The sequence below is a fragment of the Anolis sagrei genome, chromosome 1 (genome assembly GCF_037176765.1).
Source record: "Anolis sagrei isolate rAnoSag1 chromosome 1, rAnoSag1.mat, whole genome shotgun sequence".
NCBI classification, from domain to species: domain Eukaryota; kingdom Metazoa; phylum Chordata; class Lepidosauria; order Squamata; family Dactyloidae; genus Anolis; species Anolis sagrei.
Genome location: NC_090021.1, coordinates 342178222 through 342205581, shown reverse-complemented (window position 1 = coordinate 342205581; position 27360 = coordinate 342178222). Strand labels below are relative to the sequence as shown.

Here is a 27360-nt window from a genome sequence, read left to right as displayed (position 1 = left end):
TTTTGAGTTATGTTCATCCCAAAAACTAACATTACATTTTGTTGGGTTGTTGTAGGTTTTTTCAGGCAATATGGCCATGTTCCAGAGGCATTCTCTCCTGACGTTTCGCCTGCATCTATAGCAAGCAGTCGTGTCCTCAGAGGTATGCTTGCCATAGATGCAGGCGAAACGTCAGGAGAGAATGCCTCTAGAACATGGCCATATAGCCTGAAGAAACCTACAACAACCCAGTGATTCCGGCCATGAAAGCCTTCGACAATACATTTAACATTACATTTTTATTTATATACGTAGCTGGGCTCCACCTTCTCCACATCTCGAGAGCAGTATGTGTGAAAAAGATCTTGGAGTCCTCGTGGACAACAAGTTAAACATGAGCCAACAATGTGATGTGGCGGCAAAAAAGCCAATGGGATTTTGGCATGCATCAATAGGAGCCTAGTGTCTAGATCTAAGGAAGTAATGCTACCCCTCTATTCTGCTTTGGTTAGACCACACCTGGAATATTGTGTCCAATTCTGGGCACCACAATTCAAGAGAGATGTTGACAAGCTGGAATGCGTCCAGAGGAGGGCGACTAAAATGATCAAGGGTCTGGAGAACAAGCCCTATGAGGAGCGGCTTAAGGAGTTGGGCATGTTTAGCCTGAAGAAGAGAAGGCTGAGAGGAGACATGATGAGGGGCATGTATAAGTATGTGAGAGGAAGCCACAGGGAGGAGGAGGGAGCAAGCTTGTTTTCTGCTTCCTTGGAGACTAGGACGCAATGGAACAATGGCTTCAAACTACAAGAGAGGAGATTCCACCTGAACACGAGGAAGAACTTCCTGACTGTGAGAGCCGTTCAGCAGTGGAACTCTCTGCCCCGGAGTGTGGTGGAGGCTCCTTCTTTGGAAGCTTTTAAGCAGATGCTGGATGGCCATCTGTCAGAGGTGATTTGAATGCAATATTCCTGCTTCTTGGCAAAATGGGGTTGGACTGGATTGCCCATGAGGTCTCTTCCCACTCTTTGATTCTATGATTCTATGATTCTATCTCCATTGTTCCTCCCATTGAAAATAATGGGGTTGATTATTTTAATTCAGTTTCATGCCTTGGAATGTGTCCTCTGTGGAAATGGGGCAATTATGCTGGACAAAGATTTGCGTCGCCCATCATTCAGTTATATACGGACTGCTCAATCCAGAAAACAAGTAACGGAGTTGTTAGCGGAGGCACGGCCATTTGTCACATCCTCAGCACCCCGGTTTACGTTGGCAGCTCAGAAACGACATCCTCGCTTCATTAAGGAACATATCGTAATATAAAAATTAATTTTATGCCTTTTTAGTTGACTTTACAGAGGGGCCGCAAAATGGTTTCCAAGCTGTGCTTAATAGTTTGGGGGGGTAATTCCTTGTCAATTCAGTTTGTGTTTTCTTCCATGCATTGTAAAGGCCATAACAATAATATACTCTCTCTCTCTCTCTCTCTCTAGAATCATAGAATCATAGAGTTGGAAGAGACCTCCTGGGCCATCCAGTCCAACCCCATTCTGCCAAGAAGCAGGAATATTGCATTCAAAGCACCCCTGACAGATGGCCATCCAGCCTCTGTTTAAAAGCTTCCAAAGAAGGACCCTCCACCACACTCCAGGGCAGAGAGTTCCACTGCTGAACGGCTCTCACAGTCAGGAAGTTCTTCCTCATGTTCAGATGGAATCTCCTCTCTTGTAGTTTGAAGCCATTGTTCTGCGTCCTAGTCTCCAAGGAAGCAGAAACCAAGCTTGCCCCCTCTTCCCTGTGGCTTCCTCTCACATATTTATCCATGGCCCTCATCATATCTCCTCTCATCCTTCTCTTCTTCAGGCTAAACATGCCCAGCTCCTTAAGCCACTCCTCATAGGGCTTGTTCTCCAGACCCTTGATCATTTTAGTCGCCCTCCTCTGGACACATTCCAGCTTAGAGTCAATATCTCTCTTGAATTGTGGTGCCCAGAATTGGAGACAATATCCCAGGTGTGGTCTAACCGGAGCAGAATAGAGCATGGGGAGTATGACTTCCCTAGATCTAGACACTAGACTCCTATTGATGCAGGCCAAAATCCCATTGGCTTTTTTTGCCGCCACATCACATTGTTGGCTCATGTTTAACTTGTTGTCCACGAGGGCTCCAAGGTCTTTTTCACACGTCCTGCTCTCAAGCCAGGCATCCCCCATTCTGTATCTTTGCATTTCGTTTTTTCTGCCAAAGTGGAGTATCTTGCATTTGTCCCTGTTGAACTTCATTTTGTGAGTTTTGGCCCATCATCTCTCTAATCTGTCAAGATCGCTTTGAATCCTGCTCCTGTCTTCTGGAGTCTTGGCTCTCCCTCCCAATTTGGTCCCATCTGCAAACGTGATGATCCTGCCTTCTAGCCCTTCATCTAAGTCATTAATAAAGATCCTGAACAGGACCGGGCCCAGGAGGGAACCCTGCGGATGGCACTCCACTCGTCACTTCTTTCCAGGATTAAGAGGAAGCCTTCGGGAGAATCACCCTCTGGGTTCGTCCATTTAGCCAATTCCAGATCCACCTCACCGTAGTTTTGCCTCGCCCACATTGGAATAGTTTGTTTGATAATGATGATGATGTCTTATGGTTAGACATGAGCCACTTGGGGTTCCTTCCTTATGGTGAAAATGTGGGACATAAATAAATAATCTACATAAGTAAAGGTAAAGGTTTTCCCTGACAATACGTCTAGGCATGTCCGACTCTGGGGGTTGGTGCTCATCTCCATTTTTAAGCTGAAGAGCCGGCATTATCCGTAGACATTATCTCAAGGTAATATGGCCAGCATTACTCTATGGAGTGCCCTTACTTTCCCGCTGGAGCAGTACCTATTGATCTACTCACATTTGCATGTTTTTGAACTGCTAAGTTGGCGGAAGCTGGAGCTGACATTGGAAGCTTGTGCCGCTCACCGGATTCAGACCTGCGACCTTTTTAGTCAACAAGCTCAGAGTTGATCCAGAATCTTTGGATCTTCCAATGCAAGTATATGATTGCATGCAGCTTTCCTACTTTTGCCCTGCACCCCTATCCTTAGCAAACGTGAACCTGGCTCTAATTCTCCTCCTTTCCATCCCTATTTTCCTCTCCCCTGTCAACTCCAGCCGTGACAGCCTTCACTCGGGAGAGAGGACTTTCCCAAAGCCGCTTTGGCCTTCCTAACGTCGCTAAGAATGTCCTCTTTTGGGGCCGTTTTGTATGTTATTGGGTGTCTTTCTTTAACGGAGAAATGAGATAATCCTCCGAGTGAAGAGGCTCTGTTTAACAAACCGCAGCCAAGCCGTCTATCCCCCTGCTGTATGTATCTATATATATATAGGCATGAAAACAGTTTCCAGGTCTTCACAGACAGCTAAGCTCTAAGCTGTGTTGCAAAGCCGACATCTCGCAGCGCCGTCGCTCTGACTCAGTCTGACACGGATTTGGAGAGCGGCCTCCCCGAAACGGGCGCCCTCCGGTTTGTGCGGGACTACAAGGCGCATCATCCCCAGCCTGCAGTTTACCCCAAGGCAGCGAGGAAAGGATTGAACGGGGAGATTTCTCAGCTGCCAGCCGAGGATATTATATTGCAAGTCGCTCTGAGTCTGGCTAATGAGAAAAGGGAGATAAAAATAATTCTATCTATGTATCTATCTAAAAGTCAAAGTATGCACCTTTGTACACTTGTACATTTTATATCACAAAGGCAACTGCTAGGTGAAGTGGTCCTTTGTGATACCATTGGATTGGCTGTTGCTAGGTGAAGTGGCCCTTTGTGATGTCACTGGATTCAGTGTCACTAGGTAAAGGACTGGCTGTTGGTAGGTGAAGTGGCCCTTTGTGATGTCACTGGATTCAGTGTCACTAGGTAAAGGACTGGCTGTTGGTAGGTGAAGTGGCCCTTTGTGATGTCACTGGATTGGGTGTTGCTAGGTGAAGGATTGGCTGCTGCTAGGTGAAGTGGCCCTTTGCAGTGTCATTGGATTGATTGTCGCTAGATGAAGGACTGCATGTTGCTAGGTGGTGGCCCTTTGCGATGTCATTGGATTTACTATTGCTCGGTGAAGGACTGGCTGTTGGTAGGTGAAGTGGCCCTTTGTGATGTCACTGGATTGGCTGTCATTAGGTGAAGGATTAGCTGCTACTAGGTGAAGTGGCACCTCGTGATGCCATTGGATTGGCTGTCGCTAGGTGAAGTGGCCCTTTGTGATGCCATTGGATTGGCTGTCATTAGGTGAAGGATTTGCTACTACTAGGTGAAGTGCACCTTGTGATGCCATTGGATTGGCTGTCACTAGGTGAAGTGGCCCATTGTAATGTTATAGGATTGGCTGTTACTAGGTGAAGGATTGGCTGCTGCTAGGTGAAGAGGCCCATTATGATGCCATTGGATTGGCTGCTGTTTGATGAAGTGGCCATCTGCAATGCAGTTTCAAACTGCATCAGACTCATATAATGGAATTCTATGGAGTTAAGCTGTATTATGAGAGTGTACATTGTCCATATAATGCAGTTTGAAGCTGCACTATACAGCAGCATAGATGGGACCTCATTGGATGCCACTTGCCTTCTTGTTGCCTGGCCATTCAATGATCGGTTCTACTAATCTACTACAGTTGTGAGAAATCCAACTGGTTCATGCCTTATAAAAACCCATGGAGAATGACTCCTCATCCGCATGGCTAGAGTAGATTCCACTTACCGATGTGTTGCCCGTACATGTTGTAGTAGAAGCTGAAGCAGTAGGCGGTGTTGGTGGCTCCGTAGGGGTTTTTGGGGGGGATGCTGAAGATGGGGCTGATGAGCCGGGCCCGGTCGCCCTCCTTCCTGGGGCTGGAGGCCTCAATGTACATGAAGAAGCCTAAAGGAGGGAAGGCAAGATGGCGGGAAGAGACCGCGCTCCGTGAGGAAGAAGGATCCCGAGGCTGAGAACATGGATGGAAGGCGGATAAAGGACCGCATGGACCTCCCGTCCCAGACAATGGAGCAGAACATCTGCTCTGGATTTTAGGATCAGTGAGAAAGGAGCTCTCCAAAAAGTCATGGGACAGCAGTTCTCACCTTAAGGCTAAAACCAGGAGTGGATGCACCATCCCACTAACGTGGATGCATTTAGCTCAGGCATGGGCCAACTTGGGCCCTCCAGGTGTTTTGGACACTGTTTTGGACTTCTCAGGACACCGTGCCCATATCCCTCTTGAATTGTGGTGCCAAGATCTGGACCCAGAGCATTCCCCACGCCATCCCCGCCTGCTTCACGGACTCAATTTTACGAAAATGGCGTCTTACCATCCTTGGAGCCAGTCCGGTCGGCGCTGGGGCCCGTGTTTGGCGTGTACTTGGTGTCTCGGAGAATGATGTTCTGCCGCGTCCAGTCGAAGTTGTCCTTTGTGTCTTGGGTGAACAAGCAAATGTTGCCGTCGTCAAAGCCGCAGTGGAATTCTCCTGCCAACAGACCGAGACCACATTCCCATGAATCCTCCAAGCAGACAAGCCCAGGGTTGGGACATGCAACAGGGTATTATTCTAGGCTCAGACAACTGCTAAGCAACCGCAAAGCCTAGCCTTTGGCCCCATCTACACTCTCCTATAATGCAGAAAGCGCATTGGTTAGTGTAGACCAGGTGTGGGCAAACCCAGGGCCAGGGGCCAGATGCGGCCCATTGAGCTCCTTTCTCAGGCCCTCCTCTCTCTTGCCATCCTATCCTTTCTGCTCTCTTTCTCCATTCCCTTCCAATCTTTCATCCTTCCTTCTCTCTCTCTTTCCTTCCTCCTTCCCTCCCTTCCACCTTTTCATCCTTCCCTGCCTTTTGTCTTTCCTTCCTTCTCTCTTTCCTTCCTCCTTACATCCGTATTTTCATTCCCTTCCACTCTTTCATCCTTCCTTCTCTCCTTTCTTCCTTCTATCCATCTATCCATCTTTACATCCTTTCGTCCTTTCCTCCTTTTTGTCTTTCCTTCTTCCTTACCTCCCTCCCTTCCCTCCCTTTTTCTCCTTCCATCATTCCCTCCCATACTTTCATCCTTCTTTCTACTTCTCTTTCCCCCTTTCTCTCTCTCTCTCTCTCTCCTTCCTTCCTTCCCTTTTGTCTTTCTTTCCTCCTCTCTCTCCTTTATCCTTCCCTTCCTTTCCTTCGCTTTTTCCTTCCTCTGTCCTTCCCTCCCCTTTTCTCCTTCCATCATTCTCTTCCACCCTTTCATCCTTCCTTTTACCTGTTTTCTCCCTCTCTCCCTCTTTCTCCTTCATTCCGTCCTTCCTTTTGTCTTTCTCTCCTTCTCTCTTTATCCTTCCTTCTCTTTTTCCTTCCTCCTTTTCCTCCCTTCCCTCCCTTTTTCTCCTTCCATCACTCCCTTCCACCCTTCCACCCTTCTTTCTACCCCTCTTTCCTCCCTTTCTTTTTCTCCTTCCTTCCTTCTTTCCCTTCCCTTTGTCTTTCCTTCCTTCTCTCTCTCCTTCCTCCTTATCTCCCTCTTTTCCTTTCCTTTCCACCCTTTCGTCCTTTCTTCTCTTTCCTCCCTCCCTCCCTCCCTCCCTTTCCTTCCTTCTCTTTTGTCTTTCTTTCCTTCTCTCTTTCCTTTCTCCTTCCCTTCCTTCCTTCTCTTTTTCCTTCCTCTGTCCTTCCCTCCCTTTTTCTCTTTCCATCATTTCCTTCTACCCTTTCATCCTTCCTTCTAACCCCCTTTCTCCCTCTCTCCTTCTTTCTCCTTCATTCTTTCCTTCTGTCCTTCCTTCCTTCACTTTTGTCTTTCTTTCCTTCCCAATTTCTTTTATCCTTCCCTTCCTTCCTTCTCTTTTTCCTTCCTCCTTCTTTTTCTCCCTCCCCTCCCCTTTTCTCCTTCCATTACTCCCTCTCATCCTTCCTTCTGTCACTCTTTCCTCCCTCTCCCCCTCTTTCTCCTTCCATCCTTCCTCCCTTTTTTCCCTTCCTTCTTTCTCTCTTTCCTCCCTCCCTCCTTCCCTTCCTTCCTTCCATCACCAGGCAACCAGTCCTCCTTGCAGGAAGTACTAGCATGTAGCCCCCAAGTTAGAAAGTTTGCCCAGGCCTGGTCTGGATTCATATAATGCAATACACTATGTAACACGATTTTTGTTCTTGGTTTATATATGTTGTTTCCTAATTGATTCTATCATAAAAAAACATGGGAAAGGTTTATTAAACTATCCAAACTTTGTCTTTGTGGGAGCAACATCCCACAGCATATTTTGCTATTGTTTTTCCATACGTATTGAGTCTCAACCAATTCAGCCAAGTTTGTGGCAACCACAAAAACAAGGTGTCTGGTGTAGAACAACTATTTCCAAAACAAGCACCACACAGTTAAACAGGAAACAACACTTTCAAACCAGGAACAGAACATTTTATCAAATTTTGTTACATAATATTATTTGAGTTTACACTGACCATATAACGCAGTTGCAAACTGCATTCCATGACAGTGTAGATGGAGTCTGGACTTGAATACAAAATAGTGGGGTTTTGTTTGCCAACACATTTGATGGAATTCCAACTGGACGCTGTCAAACGAATGCAGATTGAAACCAGTTTAACTGTCAAGTCTAAATTCTATGGAAACATGGGAGTTCTAGTTCTACCAGGCCTTTATCCTTGTCTACCAGAATGATGGTAGTCACCAAAGTCTTTGACTGGGGCCTCAACAAACTCCAAGGATTCCATAGCATTGAGCCCTGACAATGTGTCAAATGGCATTCATTTGACAGTCTAGATCAGTGGTTCTCAACCTGTGGGTCTCCAGATGTTTTGGCCTTCAACTCCCAGAAATCCCAGCCAGTTTACCAGCTGTTAGGATTTCTGGGAGTTGAAGGCCAAAACATCTGGAGACCCACAGGTTGAGAAATTTAGTTGTGTTCCTAGATTGGTCTGGACTGGGTCATCACACCGCAGAGAAATAATAACAGTGTATGGTCTAGATCCTGCATATTTTGCAATGGGGAAAAATTCCCTTTCCTCCTCCCCATATTGAGGCACACCTAAATTGGATGCAATTCTGGTTGCAACCCTGGACTGGTTGTCGAAGACTTTCATGGCCAGAATCACTGGGTTGTTGTAAGTTTTTTCGAGCTATATGGCTGGGAGACCAAAGCCAAATTAGAGACCACAGGGAGGGAAACTGCTGGGTTGCGGGGTGGACGGTACACCAGCTATATGGCCATGTTCTAGAGGCATTCTCTCCTGACGTTTCACCTGCATCTATGGCAAGCATCCTCACTACCTCTGAGAATGCTTGCCATAGATGCAGGCAAAACATCAGGAGAGAATGCCTCTAGAACATGGCCATATAGCCCGAAAAAACCTACCACAACCCTGGACTGGTTGTTTATTTATTTATTTACTATATTTGTATACCGCTCTTCTCAGAACTTTCTTCATGTTTTTGTATACTGAAATGCAGTAATTAAAAGCAAATTAAGACAAACAAGGAGAAACTGAATGTAACATGTCTGCTAAAATTGATTTTATTTTAATGTTTATTTAAAATATTATTTTGTCAAAGGCGTTCATGGCCGGAATCACTGGGTTGTTGTAGGTTTTTTCGGGCTATATGGCCATGTTCTAGAACATGGCCATATAGCCCGAAAAAACCTACAACAACCCAGTAAAATATTATTTCTTTGATTATTATTATTTTTTTGCCAGTTGCTTGGGTTCTGATGCACAGCCCGAGCAACCTCGCAGTATGAATAGCTCTTCTTGCAACACCCTAAAAAGTATGCAAATGTTTGTTTATCTAAACAGAATTGACCCAGATGATGCCAGCCTCTGACCATAGTATTTTGGGTCTTTAGCTGATTGCAGTGGAGGATTTCCACCCAGGTCTCCCTGCCAAAGAGAAGAATTTGGGGAGTTGAGGAAGAGGCGTTTCTTGAGGAAGAGGCGTTTCCAGTTGAGGAAGAGGCGTGTCTTGTGCAATTTGATAACGGTGCAAGTTGTGCATCCTTGATCCAAAATGCTTGGAAACAGAAGTGTTCCATATTTGGGATTACCTGCTTCAAATTTTGGAATACTTTCATATGCACAATGTCAAGACATAACACTTGTGTTACACATGGGGATAGGACTCAAGCCTAAACACAAAATTCACATATGTTTCATGTACAACTCAAATGCACTGCCTGGTGGTAATTTTACATGAAATTTTGTATACAGAATTGAATTTTGGATACACTGAACCATCAGAAAGCAAAGAGGTCACACTCATAGCCCTCCTTGTGGGCAGTTATGGAGTATTTTGGTCTGGATCAAGGATGCTCAACCTATAATAACTTGAGGAGGAGTGTGCAAGAATAGGGGTGGCATAAATCACAACAGTCGCAAACATTGTAAGCAATTCATGTAGAAATACAGTATTTTCGAAATACTTACGTAAGTGGGGGTTCATTGGGGCTGGAAGAGAAAAAGAGAGCAGAGAATCTGAAATTAATAAAACAGACAGTGATCGGTTTGCAAAACATTTCCAAAGTTTTTATTATTTATTTATTATTTATTTATTAATGTGCTTGTATACCGCTAATATCTCAGCCTAAATCGGCGACTCATTGCGGTTTACAACACTTAAAAAACAACAATATTCAGTTTAAAAGCATAAAACACATATACAATACAAATTATTGGGTTAGGGTTAGGGTTAGGGTTAGGGTTAGGGTTAGGGTTTTTCCAACAGTGTATCTACACTATAGAGTTAACACAGTTTGACACCACTTTACACTTCCATAATTCAATAGTATGAAATCTTGGGATCTATAGTTGTGCTGTCATGCGCTGGGCCTATAGCAGTTGGCTTTTGAACAGGACATGTTCTTTGTGCCCAGTGGGAAGCCAGGGTGCCTCAACTGAGAGGCCCTAAGGATTTTCCTATACAGAATCTTTAGAAGCTTGAAAGGTTTAACAAAGTCCTTTATTATTGCTTAAGTCTTCAACAAACAATCAAATACTTCCTAGATCTTCAACAAATTAAATGCTTCAAGGCTTTGAATCAACTGGTGGGCTCCTTGCTTGGAGAACTATTTCTTTCTTTAACAAGGAAAACCCTTTTTGACCCCTCCCGGGCAATCTGTTTTCTAGGCTCTGCGTGGTATGGGCCCTACTCCCGGGTCCAAACTGCTTCTTGAGTCCCGAGTAGACCTACCAGCCAAGGCTTTGTAGATTTTCCAGCTGGAGTCCTTTTGGATTTTTGACCCCTCCCAGGCAATCTGTTTTCTAGGCTCTGCTGGTGTGGGCTCTACTCCCGGTTCCAATTGCTTCTAGTTACCCGAGTAGACCTACCAGCCAAGACCTTGTAGATTTTCCATCTGGAGTCCTTTTGGATTTTCTCCACGAATGGTGTGGATCTGTATCTTTAACCCCAACAAGGGTTGTGCTGTAAAACTGTTTTCCTTAGAAGCTTTAGGGCTGTTTCCCTCGAATATTGTGAGAAACGAAGCTTCTCTATAGGTGGGGAAAGCTCACGTCCTGTAACTGGGCTTCCAAACTGAAAGACTGCCTGAAGTCTTTCTTTTCCCTCCCAGTGTTAGAGACCCTAGATTGGGTCTTCTTAGGTTCACATCACGGGAACACGTAAGAAAGGAGACAGTCCCAAAAAAGATCAAAAACAAGGTTTATTTTAGTTTCTTAATGAAGATGACGGACAGCCTGGCAGCATACGCAGATGCTACCCTTCAAGTGACTGCCGTCCCCCTCCTCTTTTTCTGCTGACTTTTATACTCAAGTAATAGGTCATGGAAGGTACTATCTTTCCAGCCCCTCTCTCTTGACCTTTTGATGGAAAGTACCTTCTTGTACCTGCAGACTCTACACTTAACCACAACCTTTGAACTTAACTACAACACAACTTCCGACCTCTACATGTCACATCTCGTTTCTTTAAAACATTTTCTTCCCTGTTGCTCCTTTTCTACAGAGAAAGGGTATGTTTAGCACCTTTTTTTTGGCAGCAAAGGCCAAGAATCTGGGGAAAATATCCAGGATTCCTTGGTATTGAGCCATGAAAGTTAAAGTTGTGTCAAACCTAATTAATTCTACTAGAGTGTAGACACACACCTATAAAGTAGGAGATTGTTTGGCCTGCAGCATGCATCACTTTCTTCAATGAGTCAGTGCAAATATTAGCCACGTTACATACATACAACTAACTATTATGGAATTTGGAAGCGAGAAGACAGGGCAGTCTAAGTATGGGTTTACAACTTCATTGTCCCTATGAGTAATTCTTTGTCTGTGAATCATAGTCTCTTTATCCTCCATAAAGGAGTAATTGGCCCAAAACCACCCAAAGTGACTCATTTTGCAAGGAAGGTATTGCTCTCTCTCTCTTTCTCCCACCCACCATTTCCCTTTCTCTCTCCCCTCTTTCCTCCAAATGCCATTTCTCTGGATTAGTCATTTGCTTCTTGTGATTCGCCAACAACTGGAAGGAGCAGCAGTCATAGAATCATAGAATCGAAGAGTTGGAAGAGACCTCATGGGCCATCCAGTCCAACCCCATTCTGCCAAGAAGCAGGAATATTGCATTCAAATCATCCCTGACAGATGCCCATCCAGTCTCTGTTTAAAAGCTTCCAAAGAAGGAGCCTCCACCACACTCCGGGGCAGAGAGTTCCACTGCTGAACGGCTCTCACAGTCAGGAAGTTCTTCCTCATGTTCAGATGGAATCGCCTCTCTTGTAGTTTGAAGCCATTGCTCCATTGCGTCCTAGTCTCCAGGGAAGCAGAAAACAAGCTTGCTCCCTCCTCCTCCCCGTGGCTTCCTCTCACATATTTATACATGGCTATCATGTCTCCTCTCAGCCTTCTCTTCTTCAGGCTAAACATGCCCAGCTCCTTAAGCCGCTCCTCATAGGGCTTTTTCTTCAGACCCTTGATCGTTTTAGTCGCCCTCCTCTGGACACATTCCAGCTTAGAGTCAATATCTCTCTTGAATTGTGGTGCCCAGAATTGGACACAATATTCCAGATGTGGTCTAACCAAAGCGGAATAGAGCATGGGGAGCATCACTTCCTTAGATCTAGACACTATGCTCCTATTGATGCAGGCCAAAATCCCATTGGCTTTTTTTGCCGCCACATCACATTGTTGGCTCATATTTAACTTATTGTCCACGAGGACTCCAAAATCTTTTTCACACGTACTGCTCTTGAGCCAGGCCTCATCGTCCCCCATTCTGTATCTTTGCATTTCGTTTTTTCTCCCTAAGTGGAGTCTCTTGCATTTGTCCCTGTTGAACTTCATTTTGTTAGTTTTGGCCCTTCATCTCTCTAAACTGTCAAGATCGTTTTGAGTTCTGCTCCTGTCCTCTGGAGTCTTGGCTATCCCTCCCAATTTGGTGTCGTCTGCAAACTTGATGATCCTGCCTTCTCACCCTTCATCTAAGTCATTAATAAAGAGGTTGAACAGGACCGTGCCCAGGACGGAACCCTGCTTGTGGCACTCCACTTGTCACTTCTTTCCAGGATGAAGAGGAAGCCTTGGGGGGAATCACCCTCTGGGTTCGTCCATTTAACCAATTCCAAATCCACCTCACCGTAGTTTTGCCTAGCACACATTGGACTAGTTTCCTTGCCAGAAGGTCATGAGATACCTTGTTGAAGGTCTTACTGAGGTCCAGATACGCTCCATCCACAGCATTCCCTGCATCTAAAAGGTAAAGATAAAGGTTTTCCCTTGACATTACGTCCAGTCATGTCCGACTCTGGGGGTTGGTGCTCATCTCCATTTCTAAGCCGAAGAGCCGGTGTTGTCTGTAGACACCTCCAAGGTCTTCCAGATCCACCTCACCGTAGTTTTCCCTCGCCCACATTGGACTAGTTTCCTTGCCAGAAGGTCATGGGGAACCTTGTCAAAGAAGGCCTTCCTGAAATCCAGGTACGCTACATCCAGTTTGTTTGCCAAGAAGCAGGACAATCACATTCAAAGCACCCCCAACAGATGGCCATCCAGCCTCTGTTTAAAAACTTCCATAAAAGGAGCCTCCACCACACTCCGGGGTAGAAAGTCCCACTGCTGAACAGTTCTCGTGCCCCCTTCTTACAGCCTTCTCTTCTCCAAGACCCCTAAGCCTTTTCTCAAAGGGATTCCCAGTTTCCAGACCATCTTCCAAAGCCTGAGGAAAGCCCTCCTCTTACCGCTGTATTTGATTACGCGAATGGTGGAATCTCCATCTCCAAATATGGTGACTGGGGTCAGGCGCACTTCGTAGGCTTCTGGCTTGATCAATTCGGTCAGATTGTAAGTGATCAACTCTCCCTTCTGGATCTTCCCGTTCACCGCAATCTCCTGCTCCCACCAGCGCTGTTGCCCAGCCTAGAAGGAGACACAAGAAGACAAGGAAGGAAGGTTCAGCTTGATGAATACACAAACGGGAAGGAAGAGCAGTCTCTTGCAATGGTGTGGAGATGCCACACAATGCTGTAATGCAGCCGTACATGCAACCAAATGCTTGGCATATCTCCAAGCACACGACCCTGTGTACCTCTATGTGCAATTTCCCCTAAACCAGTGTTTCTCAACCTGGGGATCGGGACTCCTGGAGGGGTTGCGAGGGGGTGTCAGAGGGGTCACCAAAGACCACCAGAAAACACAGTATTTTCTGTTGGTCATGGAGGTTCTGTGTGGGAAGTTTGACTCAATTCAATCCTTGGTAGGGTTCAGAATGCTCTTTGTTTGTAGGTGAACTATAAATCCCAGCAACTACAACTCCCAAATGTCAAGGTCTATTTTCCCCAAACATTTGGCATATTGAGAATTCATGCCAAGTTTGGTCCAGATCCATCATTGTTTGAGTCCACAGTGCTCTCTGGATGTAGGTGAACTACAACTTCCAAAACTCAAGGTCAATGCTCACCAAACCCTTCCAGTATTTTCTGTTGGTCATGGGAGTTCTGTGTGCCAAGTTTGTTTCAATTCCATCGTTAGTGGAGTTCAGAATGCTCTTTGATTTTAGGTGAACTATAAATCCCAGAAACTACAACTCCCACAGGACAAAATCAATACCCTCCCCCAACCCCACCAGTATTCAAATTTGGGTGTGTTGGGTATTTGTGCCAAATTTGGTCCAGTGTATGAAAATACATCCTGCATATCAGGTATTTACATTACAATTCATAACAGCAGCAAAATGACAATTATGAAGTAGCAACGAAACTAATTTTACAGTTGGGGGTCACCATATCATGTGGAAGCGGATTAAGGGGTCGTGGCATTAGGAAGGTTGAGAACCACTGCCCTAAACACTCGCCTCCAATGCATCTCCATCTGCAATGTGCATCCAAGCACAATGGATTGTTTTGCCCCATTTGGAAAATGGGATAGAAGGAATATTTGCTGTTACTTAGGAGATTATTACACAAGTCTTGTAAACAGCATTGAAAGCTCCCTGGATATGAATAACAATGTGTTCTACCACATGATGTCACCTTAAACACATCACAATGTTCAAAGTATTGTCGAAGGCTTTCATGGCTGGAATCACTGGGTTGTTGTAGGTTTTTTCGTGCTATATGGCCATGTTCTAGAGGCATTCTCTCCTGACGTTTCGCCTGCATCTATGGCAAGCATCCTTAGAGGTAGGGAGGTCTGTTGGAACTAGATAAATGGGTTTATATATCTGTGGAAAGACTAGAGTGGGACAAAGGACTCTTGTCTGCTGGAGCTAGGTGTGATGCTTGCCATAGATGCAGGTGAAACGTCAGGAGAGAATGCCTCTAGAACATGGCCATATAGCCCGAAAAAACCTACAACAACCCAATGTTCAAAGTGTTTTAAAGGGGCGTTCAAAGTGTTTTAAAGGGGTATTCAATGAAAATGGCTTCTCCCTATCTTTTTGCTTCAACCAGCTTTACAAATGTCGCACGCCATGGCTGGGAAAGCCCCTCTGAACCAATGTCACACACCAGAGTTTGGTCTAAGCAAAGCAGTTTATTGAAGAATAAAAATAGCTTCAGCAAAATGATAAAAATGATCAAAAGTAGTATAGGGTATTATCCATAAAAAGTGTCACCTAAAGAATCCAAACATCAAGTTCAGGAATAATAATAATAATAATAATAATAATAATAATGGGCTTTATTTATATACCGCTCTAACTCTGCAAGGGGACTCAGGGAAGTATCCAAATAACAAAACACCAACATACAGATTACACAAAACATAAGCATAGAATTATCAAAACAACACAAATACATTAAAAACCATTCCCACCCAATTCTTCATGCAAAAATTACTGTTAGGGCAAAAAAATCAAAAATTGGCACAGGTAAATGAAAAGGGCCAGATCGAGACTAGTGCAAAAACAGGACATGGAAGGAATGGGTAAGGTGCAAGTAGCAGTCCCCAACCATAGTAAAAGTGGGGCCTGTGGCTGCTTAATTCCAGGACTGCCCAAAACCATGACAAGATCCAAAGGTAACAAGAGTCTGTGATCCCAAAATAATCCAAGACAGCAAAACCATAGACACATAGAATCATAGAATCAAAGAGTTGGAAGAGACCTCATGGGCCATCCAGTCCAACCCCATTCTGCCAAGAAGCAGGAATATTGCATTCAAATCACCCCTGACAGATGGCCATCCATCCTCTGCTTAAAAGCTTCCAAAGAAGGAGCCTCCGCCACACTCCGGGGCAGAGAGTTCCACTGCTGAACGGCTCTCACAGTCAGGAAGTTCTTGAAAACATGAAAATACAGGAACAAAACTTGAGCATTAAAGGTATGAAAAGTCACAGGCATCTCAACATGAATGTGAATCCAAGGCACAAGAAACTTGAACATGAGAAAGGAACTGTTGTCTAAACCAAACGTTGGTTCCTCTGAAGACACAATCTCAGTTGCCCTAATATAGTCAAAAACCCATGCCTTTTCCCTTGAGAAGACTCAGGAGGAACCCTCTTGTCAATTAATCTTTGAGAGTGGCGCCTCTCCCCGGCCAGATGTCTCTGTTGACAAATCTGACTCTTTCTATCGAAAGAGGCATCCTCCTCCCCTGGATCCCCAATTAAACATTATTTTCACATTCTGACCTTGACTCCCTTGGGAAACCTAACACAATGTGGGCTAGGCAAAACTACGGTGAGGTGGATCTGTAATTGGTTAAGTGGACGAAAACAGAGAGTGCTCACTAATGCTTCCTCTTCATCTTGGAAAGAAGTGACAAGTGGAGTGCCGCAGGGTTCCGTCCTGGGCCCGGTCCTGTTCAACATCTTCATTAATGACTTAGATGAAGGGCTAGAAGGCATGATCATCAAGTTTGCAGACGACAAAAAATTGGGAGGGATAGCCAATAGTCCAGAGGACAGGAGCAGAATTCAAAACGATCTTGACAGATTAGAGAGATGGGCCAAAACTAACAAAATGAAGTTCAACAGTGACAAATGCAAGATACTCCACTTTGGCAGAAAAAATGAAATGCAAAGATACAGAATGGGGGACAATGCCTGGCTCGAGAGCAGTACGTGTGAAAAAGATCTTGGAGTCCTCGTGGACAACAAGTTAAACATGAGCCAACAATGTGATGTGGCGGCAAAAAAAGCCAATGGGATTTTGGCCTGCATCAAGAGGAGCATAGTGTCTAGATCTAAGGAAGTAATGCTACCCCTCTATTCTGCTTTGGTCAGACCACACCTGGAATATTGTGTCCAATTCTGGGCACCACAATTCAAGAGAGATATTGACAAGCTGGAATGTGTCCAGAGGAGGGCGACTAAAATGATCAAGGGTCTGGAGAACAAGCCCTATGAGGAACGGCTTAGGGAACTGGGCATGTTTAGCCTAAAGAAGAGAAGGCTGAGAGGAGATATGATAGCCATGTATAAATATGTGAGAGGAAGCCACAGGGGGGAGGGGGGAGCAAGCTTGTTTTCTGCTTCCTTGGAGACTAGGACGCGGAACAATGGCTTCAAACTACAAGAGAGGAGATTCCATCTGAACATGAGGAAGAACTTCCTGACTGTGAGAGCCGTTCAGCAGTGGAACTCTCTGCCCCGGAGTGTGGTGGAGGCTCCTTCTTTGGAAGCTTTTAAGCAGAGGCTGGATGGCCATCTGTCAGGGGTGATTTGAATGCAATATTCCTGCTTCTTGGCAGAATGGGGTTGGACTGGATGGCCCATGAGGTCTCTTCCAACTCTTTGATTCTATGATTCTATGATTCTATGATTCTAAGTCTGTCAGCCTCTTTCTCTGTACTGGCACATCTAATGCAGGCTTGACCATCCCAGAATCCTCAGCTTCATCATGGCGAACAACACTCTCCTGTCCAAAATCCCCATTTCCAGGCCCCTGTGGGTCTGCAGGATCTTGCTCATTAGCCACTGAAACTTCAGGCAATGGCACAAATGCAAGCTGAACCACTACAACAAAGCGGATTCTGCAAAGCAATAAGCAAAATGTGGCTCCGCAATAAGTTTTGGGGGCCATGACATCCACTGCGGGCATAATTCTCAGCAAATGTTAACCCTTTCGCCCCCAATTGTCCTGACTGCTTTCAACATCCACAAGTTATAGGACACTTGTGGATGTTGAATGGGGAACCTAATGTGCAAACATAGGTGAAATGTCCAATTGCAATGCATGTAGCACCTCTTTCCCTGCAATGCACAGCACACACCCGTATGCACAAAGCGGCAGCACCACTTGGGCTAAGTGGATTTGCCCTTCAAGTGATTGTGGACTTCTCCCTTTAGACAAAAATGCCCCAGCCCTTCTGGAGGGGAGCTGACACAAGCTGAATTCACTAGTTCACTAACAGGATGACAGCTGTGGTTTGGCGCACAAGGTTTTCTTTCTTCTTTGAAAAGCACCATCTGTGTAGCAAAGTACAAATTGTCCCCAAATGGATCTTAAGAACCAGAAAAATGGGTTGCTGAACGGATCGTCTCAGCAAACCAATAGATTCAAGTTACAAGAGAAAAGATTTAATTAAGAATACCGAACTGACTGCAAGATCTTGCCACAAACCCTGGTGCCAACTCTGCCCAAACACTGACTCAGGAAGCATATTACATCATAGAAGGATAAAGTTGGAAGAGACCTCCTGGGCCATCCAGTCCAACCCCATTCTGCCAAGAAGCAGGAAAATTGCATTCAAAGCACCCCTAACAGAAGTTTAAAAACTTCCAAAGAAGGAGCCTCTACCACACTTCGGGGCAGAGAGTTCCACTGCTGAACAGCTCATGATGAGGAGATATTGGAAAAATAGATATTTATTTATGTATAAATTGTATGTACTTTACAAGCACTGAAATGTATAGAAAAATCAAGTTCTCTCTGTATTAGAAAGAATGCCGAAGGAGATCTGTGTCCAGGCACAGCAAGAGGGAGGGGAATATTCCAGGAGAGAGATAAGCCTGTCCCAGTAACAACAGACTGGTACAACTAGGCTTTAAGTATGGAGCCCCCCTCTCCCTCCTGACAGGTCAAAGTTAGGCCCCTTGATTAATGAATGTAAGCTATGCTGCTCCTAGAAATACACAGAGACATGCCTTTTGCATGTTGGAAAATAGAACTTGATATTTCTGTGATGCTAAGATGACGTAGTGAATGAGGTCAACGTATGTAGAAGCATGTTCTTTGTTTGCCTGAAGTTGTAGAGGTATAAAAGGCATAGTCCGCACCTATATCATTGCTCTGGATGCTTTTGGACGTAGTCCACTCCAGGGTCCCAGCTGGAAATAAAATCCATGCTTTTGAGACCTCCGGACCTCTCTTTGTCTCTTTTCCTGAAACCTTTTCCCTGCCATTTCACTCTCACAGTCAGGAAGTTCTTCCTAAAGTTCAGGTGGAATCTCCTTTCTTGTAGTTTGAAGCCATTGCTCTACTGCGTCCTAGTCTCCAGGGCAGCAGAAAGGAAGCTTGCTCCCTCCTCCCTATGACTTCCTCTCACATATTTATACATGGCCCTCATCATGTCTCCTCTCAGCCTTCTCTTGTTCAGGCTAAACATGCCCAGCTCTTGAAGCAACTCCTTATACGGCTTGTTTTACGGGTGTGTGCAGCTGCACCCGTACCTTGGGAAGTCTGACTGGGCCACGGTAGTCCACGCTCTATTTTTGTTTTGTCGTGTCAGGAGCGACTTGAGAAACTGCAAGTTGCTTCTGATATGAGAGAACTGGTTGTTTGCAAGGACGTTGCCCAGGGGACGCCCGGATGATTTAGTTATATCCCGTATAGACTACTGCAACGCTCTCTACATGGGGTTGCCTTTGAAGATGGTACGGAAGCTTCAATTAGTCCAACGAACGGCAACCAAGTTGTTAACAAGAGCGGTGCTCAGGGAGCATACAATCCCCTTGTTGCGCCAGCTCCACTGGCTGCCAGTTGGCTACCGGGCCCAATTCGAAGTGCTGACTCTGGCCTATAAAGCCCTAAACAGTTCTGGCCCAACTTACCTGTCCAAACGTATCTCCCCTTATGAACCACTGAGGACTTTAAGATCATCTGGGGAGGCCCTGCTCTCAGTCCCACCTTTGTTCAGCAGTGGAACTCTCTGACCGGGGTGTGGTGGAGGCTCCTTCTTTGGAAGCTTTTACACAGAGGCTGGATGGCCATCTGTCAGGGGTGATTTGAATGCAATATTCCTGCTTCTTGGCAGGGGGTTGGACTGGATGGCCCATCAGGTCTCTTCCAACTCTTTGATTCTGTGATTCTATGATTTGTCACAAGCACGTTTGACGGGGACGAGAGACAGGGCCTTCTCAGTGGTGGCCCCTCGGCTATGGAATGCCCTCCCTAGGGAGATCAGATCTGCTCCCTCCCGCTTTACGTTTCGGAGGCAAGTTAAAATGTAGCTATTCGAGCAAGCGTTTACAAATACAGAGTAGCTAATATAGGAAACCGAATGACCTGACAATGGAATTGGACAATGCTTGAGAATAATGAGACACTGATGCTGTTGCTTTTATTGTTTTTGTGATGTTTTGTTGCAATCCAGAGCAGGGAACGAGGCCCTGAGATAACTATCCACCACACTTGACTGTGAAAAACAATCCTTTTTTATTGAAGAAAAATGGTTACAAAATAAAGGAAAAATGCAAGTCAAAAGCCACAGCAAAATCAGCAAACATGAATTTAAATGGACAAAGCAAAACCCAAAGCCACACTGTGAAATACTGGAACCTGTTAGCAATCCACTAACCGTACTTGATATCCTAGAAATCTTTCAAGTCCATGGCTAGAGAAACCGGGAGAACTGCCAAGGTCTTCATCAATTCTGAAACGAATCCTGAACTGAGAAAGTCAGCCCGGCAGAAGGCAATTAAAGCCAAAGAATTGGTTCCGTGAACCGCCCCTCTGCTTTGAAGCCGTTGTTTGTATTTCTTTTAATCGGGAAGACCTTCGCAAGCTGAGTGATTTACTCCTGTCTTGCCAAATCTGGCCCCTTCTGTTCTCATTGAAGTTACCAGGTGCAGAAGGGAGTGAAAGGTCATGGCTTCCCTCTGAAACATTCTCATGAACACTGGTACTTTCATTTTCCAAATCTACAGCAGTTCCTTCCTCACTAATTTCAGGAACATTGGCATTTTCCAAACCTACAGCAGGTCCTTCCTCACTAATTTCAGGAGCATTGGCATCAAGAGGTACATTTCCACTAGCATCAGTAAATATACTTTCATTAGCATCAGGAGGAACAAACAGAGAATCAGGTTCAAGTTCAAACTCAGGCTGAACCCCAACATGTTTTATACTGTTTAATGTTTTTTATCTATATTATGTTTTATGTATACTGATTTGTTGGAAACCGCCTTGAGTCGGCACTTGGCTGAGAGAGGCGGTATACAAATACAGTAAATAAATAACTTCTCCAGACCCAGGGCTTGTTCTCCAGACATCAGTAGCAATAACAGAGAAAACTTCACTGGCTCCTTCCCGAAGGTGATCTATGCCACGCTCTTCCAACAATGCCTTTTGGCATTTTGGCCAGATGATGAATGAGCATAAACCAGACATTTGGAGAGGCAAAACACAACTAGTCCCAGGACGCTTGGAACTTCATGGACTTTTGATGGCAGAGCCCAGAACAGCTGTCCTTGAACAACCAAAAAAGGAAGACTGGGAAGAGAAACAGCAGAACTGGAATATGTCCACCAACTCCAGTCCACCAACAGATGGTTGAACAGAGACAAAGGCATACTGCCCCTATTATAACACTAGTGAAGACCAAGAGGACTCTCTTGGCCATTGGATCATCTCTTCCTCTGCCATTCATCTTGGCTTGAGGCAAGGTCTTTCCTCTTGCAATAACATCAGTTGTTACCCCAGTGCGTTCCATGTCAAAGCAAAATGTGTTTGCAATGCCAGGACCCATTTTCAGAACCTCGTGTGATAAGGTCCCCAGCAACTGAGAGGAGACAGTGACAGAGAATTTGCCAGAATTTGGGTACGCTTTGTCCCTAATCCAGACAATGATTGGCATACTATAAAGGCCCTTAATATATGCACCATAATTGCCCCCAGGAGGCACTTGAGGAGCCAAAATAGTGTTGGCACCACATTGAAAAGCTGTTTTGCATGAAAGATGGGCTGTGGCATGGCGGGGCAAAACGAAATCAGGCAAACAAACAAAACAACAGATAACAACTAGGATACGGCTCCTGCCTTCGTATGACTCTCAGTCGGGCTATATTTATATAAATAAAAATGCAATGTTCGTTTGTGGGATTAACAGAACCCAAAAACCACTGGATGACTTGGCACCAAATTTGGACACAAGGCACCTCTCAGACCAACAAGTGACCATCAGGACAGGACAGGAGCAGAATTCAAAACGATCTTGACAGATTAGAGAGATGGGCCAAAACTAACAAAATGAAGTTCAACAGTGACAAATGCAAGATACTCCACTTTGGCAGAAAAAATGAAATGCAAAGATACAGAATGGGGGACGATGATGCCTGGCTCGAGAGCAGTACGTGTGAAAAAGATCTTGGAGTCCTCGTGGACAGGAAGGTGAATATGAGTCAACAATGTGATGCAGCTGCAAAAAAAGCCAATGGGATTTTGGCCTGCATCAATAGGAGCCTAGTGTCTAGATCTAAGGAAGTAATGCTAACCCTCTATTCTGCTTTGGTCAGACCACACCTGGAATATTGTGTCAAATTCTGGGCACCACAATTCAAGAGAGATATTGACAAGCTGGAATGTGTCCAGAGGAGGGCGACTAAAATGATCAAGGGTCTGGAGAACAAGCCCTATGAGGAGCAGCTTAGGGAACTGGGCATGTTTAGCCTGAAGAAGAGAAGGCTGAGAGGAGATATGATAGCCATGTATAAATATGTGAGAGGAAGCCACAGGGAGGAGGAGGGAGCAAGCTTGTTTTCTGCTTCCTTGGAGACTAGGACGCGGAACAATGGCTTCAAACTACAAGAGAGGAGATTCCATCTGAACATGAGGAAGAACTTCCTGACTGTGAGAGCCGTTCAGCAGTGGAACTCTCTGCCCCAGAGTGTGGTGGAGGCTCCTTCTTTGGAAGCTTTTAAGCAGAGGCTGGATGGCCATCTGTCAGGGGTGATTTGAATGCAATATTCCTGCTTCTTGGCAGAATGGGGTTGGACTGGATGGCCCATGAGGTCTCTTCCAACTCTTTGATTCTATGATTCTTTGATTCTATGACTCATAAAAACACTGAAAAACACAATGGAAGAGACTTTAAAAGCCAAAAAACAAAAAATACATTACAACGCATGCATAAAACTATATACTGATATTGATATATATTGATATTGATATATATTGATACTGATACAAGACACCTATCAGACAAGTGACCATCACTCATAAAAACACTGAAAAACACAGCAGAAGAGACTTAAAAAGCCAAAAACCAAAAAATACATTACAACGCATGCATAAAACTATATACTGATATTGATATATATTGATATTGATATATATTGATACTGATACAAGACACCTATCAGACTAACAAGTGACCATCACTCATAAAAACACTGAAAAACACAGCAGAAGAGACTTAAAAAGCCAAAAACCAAAAAATACATTACAATGCATGCATAAAACTATATACTGATATTGATATATATTGATATTGATATATATTGATACTGATATACTGATAAAAATATATACTGATATTGTACTATGCTAATAATATAATATATTGTATGAAAATATATGCCACTCTGAGTCCCCTTCGGGGTGAGAAGAGCGGCATATAAATGCCGTAAATAAATAATAAATCAATAAAACCACACACACACACACTGTTGTAGTAGAGTCTGTTGGCAATGCTGCAACTGGTAGTAGGAGTGATAGAGGAGGGAAACAAGGCGCTCACGTGTTAGACATTTGGAGAGGCAAAACACAACTCGTCACAAGACGGAATAGCAACGGAAGAGGATTCGGGAGATACTTGTCACCCACTGATGAAGAATCCTTTGAGGGTTTCTCTGAGAGTGAAATGAGTGAGGAGGAGGAGGAAGGAGATTCAGATGGGAATAGAGGCATTAAGAGGATTACTCGAGAGCAGGAGTCAGACGAGGAACATCAGAGAAAGAAGATCTGGGACATACTTACTGGGACTGATGGGTCTGGGACTGATGGGGACGAACACGAACCATTGGATTGGACCAAAGTACAGGAGCTTCAGAATGTGTGTACTCAACCAACGTCCAGTGACACTTTTGCGGGGTTTTCTGGTGGCGGGGATTGGCAATCTGGTGATACTGTGGAATCATGGGGAGCTCTAAGTCTTGACAAGAGGTGGAAGAGTTGGAGGGATGGGCGTTGGCGTTCAGCTGTAGAGGCTAAGCCAGTTGAGAGTGATGAGGATGGGGTGGAGGGCAGCTCATCAACGGATGATGAGTTGTAAGATAAATGTAGGCGCTGGAATGATAGAACTTTGCAGTAGGCAAGGTGTTGGTTTCGTGCCTTGGGTCTTGTCACTGCCGCTTCTCTTGTTGGGCTTGGGTCCTGGATCTGCAGGTTGCTGCCTTGCTTCGTGTATCGACCAGTTTGGATTCTCGTAAGTGCGGATTTCCCCTCTCCTTGACTTTGGACTGGATGGCCCATGAGGTCTCTTCCAACTTTTTGATTCTATGACAACGATGCTGCCTTGTGAACTTTGGAACCTTCAACTGGAATTTCTTCAACTTTGGACTGCATTTGGACGACGGCTTTGCTTCATGGACCTTTGTTTGCTCACCTTTTATCTGCTGCTCTATTTTGGGTGACTTTGGACACTACTCAGTTTAATCCGGATTATATCTCTGTTTAATCCGGATTATTTCCTAAATTGTTTTTTTGAGCTAATAGTTGCAGCTACTTTTGAGTTTTGACCAGAGACACTGAAGTAAGTGTCTCTGAGTCCTTTTGTTTGATTCAATAAACTGTTTCTTTTGGACATACTCCTGAGTCTGGCTCTTTAAGGCTTCTGGGTTCCGACACACACACACACACACACATATACACGCAAACACACATATACACAAATATATACACATATATCACATATATGCAGACTGGGCCACAGCAACACGTGGCAGGGGACGGCTAGTATATCATAAATAAGGAAGGTAAAGAAGGATGCAAAAACTTGGCTGTGGGACCAAGCTTTTGGGACAGGGCAATAAGGCAGCAATAGGAAACCTTACCAGGCCCATTAGATTTGATGCAGATGACTAAGACGGTTTTAAACAGTGTATTTTAATATTGAGACAAATGTTTTTAATGTTTATGTATGCTGTGCTGTTGCGCGCTGGGCCTGTGAAAGAGTCTGTAGACAGGAGGTGTTTTCTGAAACAGGAGGTGTTTTCTGAAAGTTGTATTGTGGTTAAGTTCAAAGGTTGTGGTTAAGTGCAGAGTCTGCAGGTACAAGAAGGTATTTCCATCCAAAGGTCACGGGAGGGGGCTGGAAAGAGAGTATTTTCCATGACCAAAAAATGTTCTTGGTAGTCCTTTGTGATATTATACATATTATACAGAAAGTGGGGTCAAACTGCATCAATTCTATGGTGTAGAGGCACCCGGAGACGCGAAATGGCAAAGCCAGGCAGCCCTAAAAGGAGAGACACACATTTCCATCCTGCTTGACTCGGAAAGGGCTGGCGGTGATTACGGCAAATGGGAGATAAGTGTCCTCTGCTATTTTAAAAGGTGTCCTTTTGCTCTTCTGCGGCACACAACGATTCCAAAGAAGCCTGCGGTTCATCACAATGGGATCGCGGTTATTTATACCCAAGCGATACCTGGGAAGTCCATTAAGGTGTCATCTGCTCAGCGGTGGGAACAAGCTGCCGGAGCTGCGTACAAAGCAAGGACAGAGGCACCCTCTTTGAAACATGGTTGTGATGACAGCTGCATCCAGGCAGAACTCTCGCCTGACCTCAGAAGGGGAGGCCTCCTTTTCCATTATTCATGCGCATGCAGTCGCGCAGCCAGGGAGACCTCTCTTATTGCCACCACAGTGGTTTCAAAGAGCCACAGAGGCCATCCAGGCCAACCCGCTTCTGCCAGGTAGGATGACACAATCAAAGCCCCCATGACTATCTAGTCTAGGCTTACAAACCTCCAGAGGAGGAGAATCCACCAGAGTACAAGCCCTATGAGGAGTGGCTTAAAGAGCTGGGCATGTTTATGCTCTGAAAAGAGAAGGCCGAGAAGAAACACTAGGTTGTTGTAGGTTTTTTCGGGCTATATAGCCATGTTCTAGAGGCATTTTCTCCTGACGTTTCGCCTGCATCTATGGCAAGCATTCTCAGAGGTAGTGAGGTCTGCTGGAAGTAGGAAAATGGGTTTATATATCTGTGGAATGACCAGGGTGGGACAAAGGACTCCTGTCTGTTGGAGCTAGGTGGCTACCAGTATTAAATAACTCAAAAAAAAATACAGCAGCAAAACAACAGAGAGTAAACAATCAGACACATCTAATCACCTCTCAACAAAAGATTGCCCCAGGCACTGCCAGGGCATCAAATGCTAATCAAGGTGGTCAGTTGAAACATTCACACCTAGCTCCAACAGACAAGAGTTCTTTGTCCCACCCTGGTCATTCCACAGATATATAAACCCATTTTCCTACTTCCAGCAGACCTCACTACCTCTGAGGATGCAGGCAAAACGTCAGGAGAAAACGCCTCTAGAACATGGCCATATAGCACGAAAAAACCTACAACAACCCAGTGATTCCGGCCACGAAAGCCTTCGACAATACATTGAGAGGAAACATACTGTGTCCAATTCTGGGAGCCACAATCGAAGGGAGATGTTGACTCTAAGCTGGAATGTGTCCAGAGGAGGGTGACCAAAATGATCAAGGGTCTGGAGAACAAGCCCTATGAGGAGCGGCTTAAAGAGCTGGGCATGTTTATGCTCTTAGAAGAGAAGGCTGAGAGGAGACATGCTGTGTCCAATTCTGACAATATGGCCGGTCCAGCAGTGTTGATGGCATCTGGACAACATGGCCGGTCCAGCAGAGTTGATGACGGAGGATCATCGCTTCAATGCTGGTGGTCTTTGCTTTGCTTCTTCTTCCAGCATGCTGACATTTGTCTGCTTGTCTTCCCAAGAGAATTGCAGGATTTTCCGGAGGCAGTGCTGATTGAATTGTTCCAGGAATTGCATGTGACGTCTGTAGACAGTCCACGTTTCGCAAATGTAGAGCAGGGTTGGGAGGGGAATAGCTTTATAAACAAGCACTTTGGTCTCCCTACGGATGTCCCGGTCCTCAAACACTCTCTGCTTCATTTGGAAAAATGCTGCACTCGCAGAGCTCAGGCGGTGTTGTATTTCAGTGTAAGTGTTGACGTCTGTAGACAGTCCACATCTTGCAAGCGTATAGCAGGGTTGGGCGGGGAATAACTTTATAAACAAGCACTTTGGTCTCCCTACGGATGTCCCGGTCCTCAAACACTCTCTGCTTCATTTGGAAAAATGCTGCACTCGCAGAGCTCAGGCGGTTTTGTATTTCAGTGTAAGTGTTGACGTCTGTAGACAGTCCATGTCTTGCAAGCGTATAGCAGAGTTGGGAGGGGAATAGCTTTATAAACAAGCCCCTTGGTCTCCCTACGGATGTCCTGGTTCTCAAACACTCTCTGCTTCATTCGGAAAAATGCTGCACTTGCAGAGCTCAGGTGGTGTTGTATTTCAGTGTAAGTGTTGACGTCTGTAGACAGTCCACGTCTTGCAAGCGTATAGCAGGGTTGGGAGGGGAATAGCTTTATAAACAAGCACTTTGGTCTCTCTACAGATGTCCTGGTTCTCAAACACTCTCTGCTTCATTCGGAAAAATGCTGCACTTGCAGAGCTCAGGTGGTGTTGTATTTCAGTGTAAGTGTTGACATCTGTAGACAGTCCATGTCTTGCAAGCGTATAGCAGGGTTGGGAGGGGAATA

General features: G+C 45.1%; 1 protein-coding gene across 4 annotated transcripts in view; it reads right to left on the bottom strand.

Moving 5' to 3' along the window:
- MDGA2 (MAM domain containing glycosylphosphatidylinositol anchor 2) overlaps positions 1–27360 on the bottom strand; it is a 633808-nt gene that overhangs the window by 52944 nt on the left and 553504 nt on the right. For 2 of the 4 annotated variants that reach the window (XM_067463147.1, XM_067463148.1), the window contains exons 11-14: positions 13149–13326; positions 9394–9441; positions 5300–5455; positions 4713–4871 (exon numbers count right to left, since the gene is read on the bottom strand). In XM_067463147.1, the coding sequence (XP_067319248.1) occupies positions 4713–4871; positions 5300–5455; positions 9394–9441; positions 13149–13326 (541 nt within the window). The remainder of the gene's footprint in view (positions 1–4712; positions 4872–5299; positions 5456–9393; positions 9442–13148; positions 13327–27360) is intronic. The other 2 variants (XM_067463149.1, XM_067463150.1) reach the window with 1 other exon arrangement.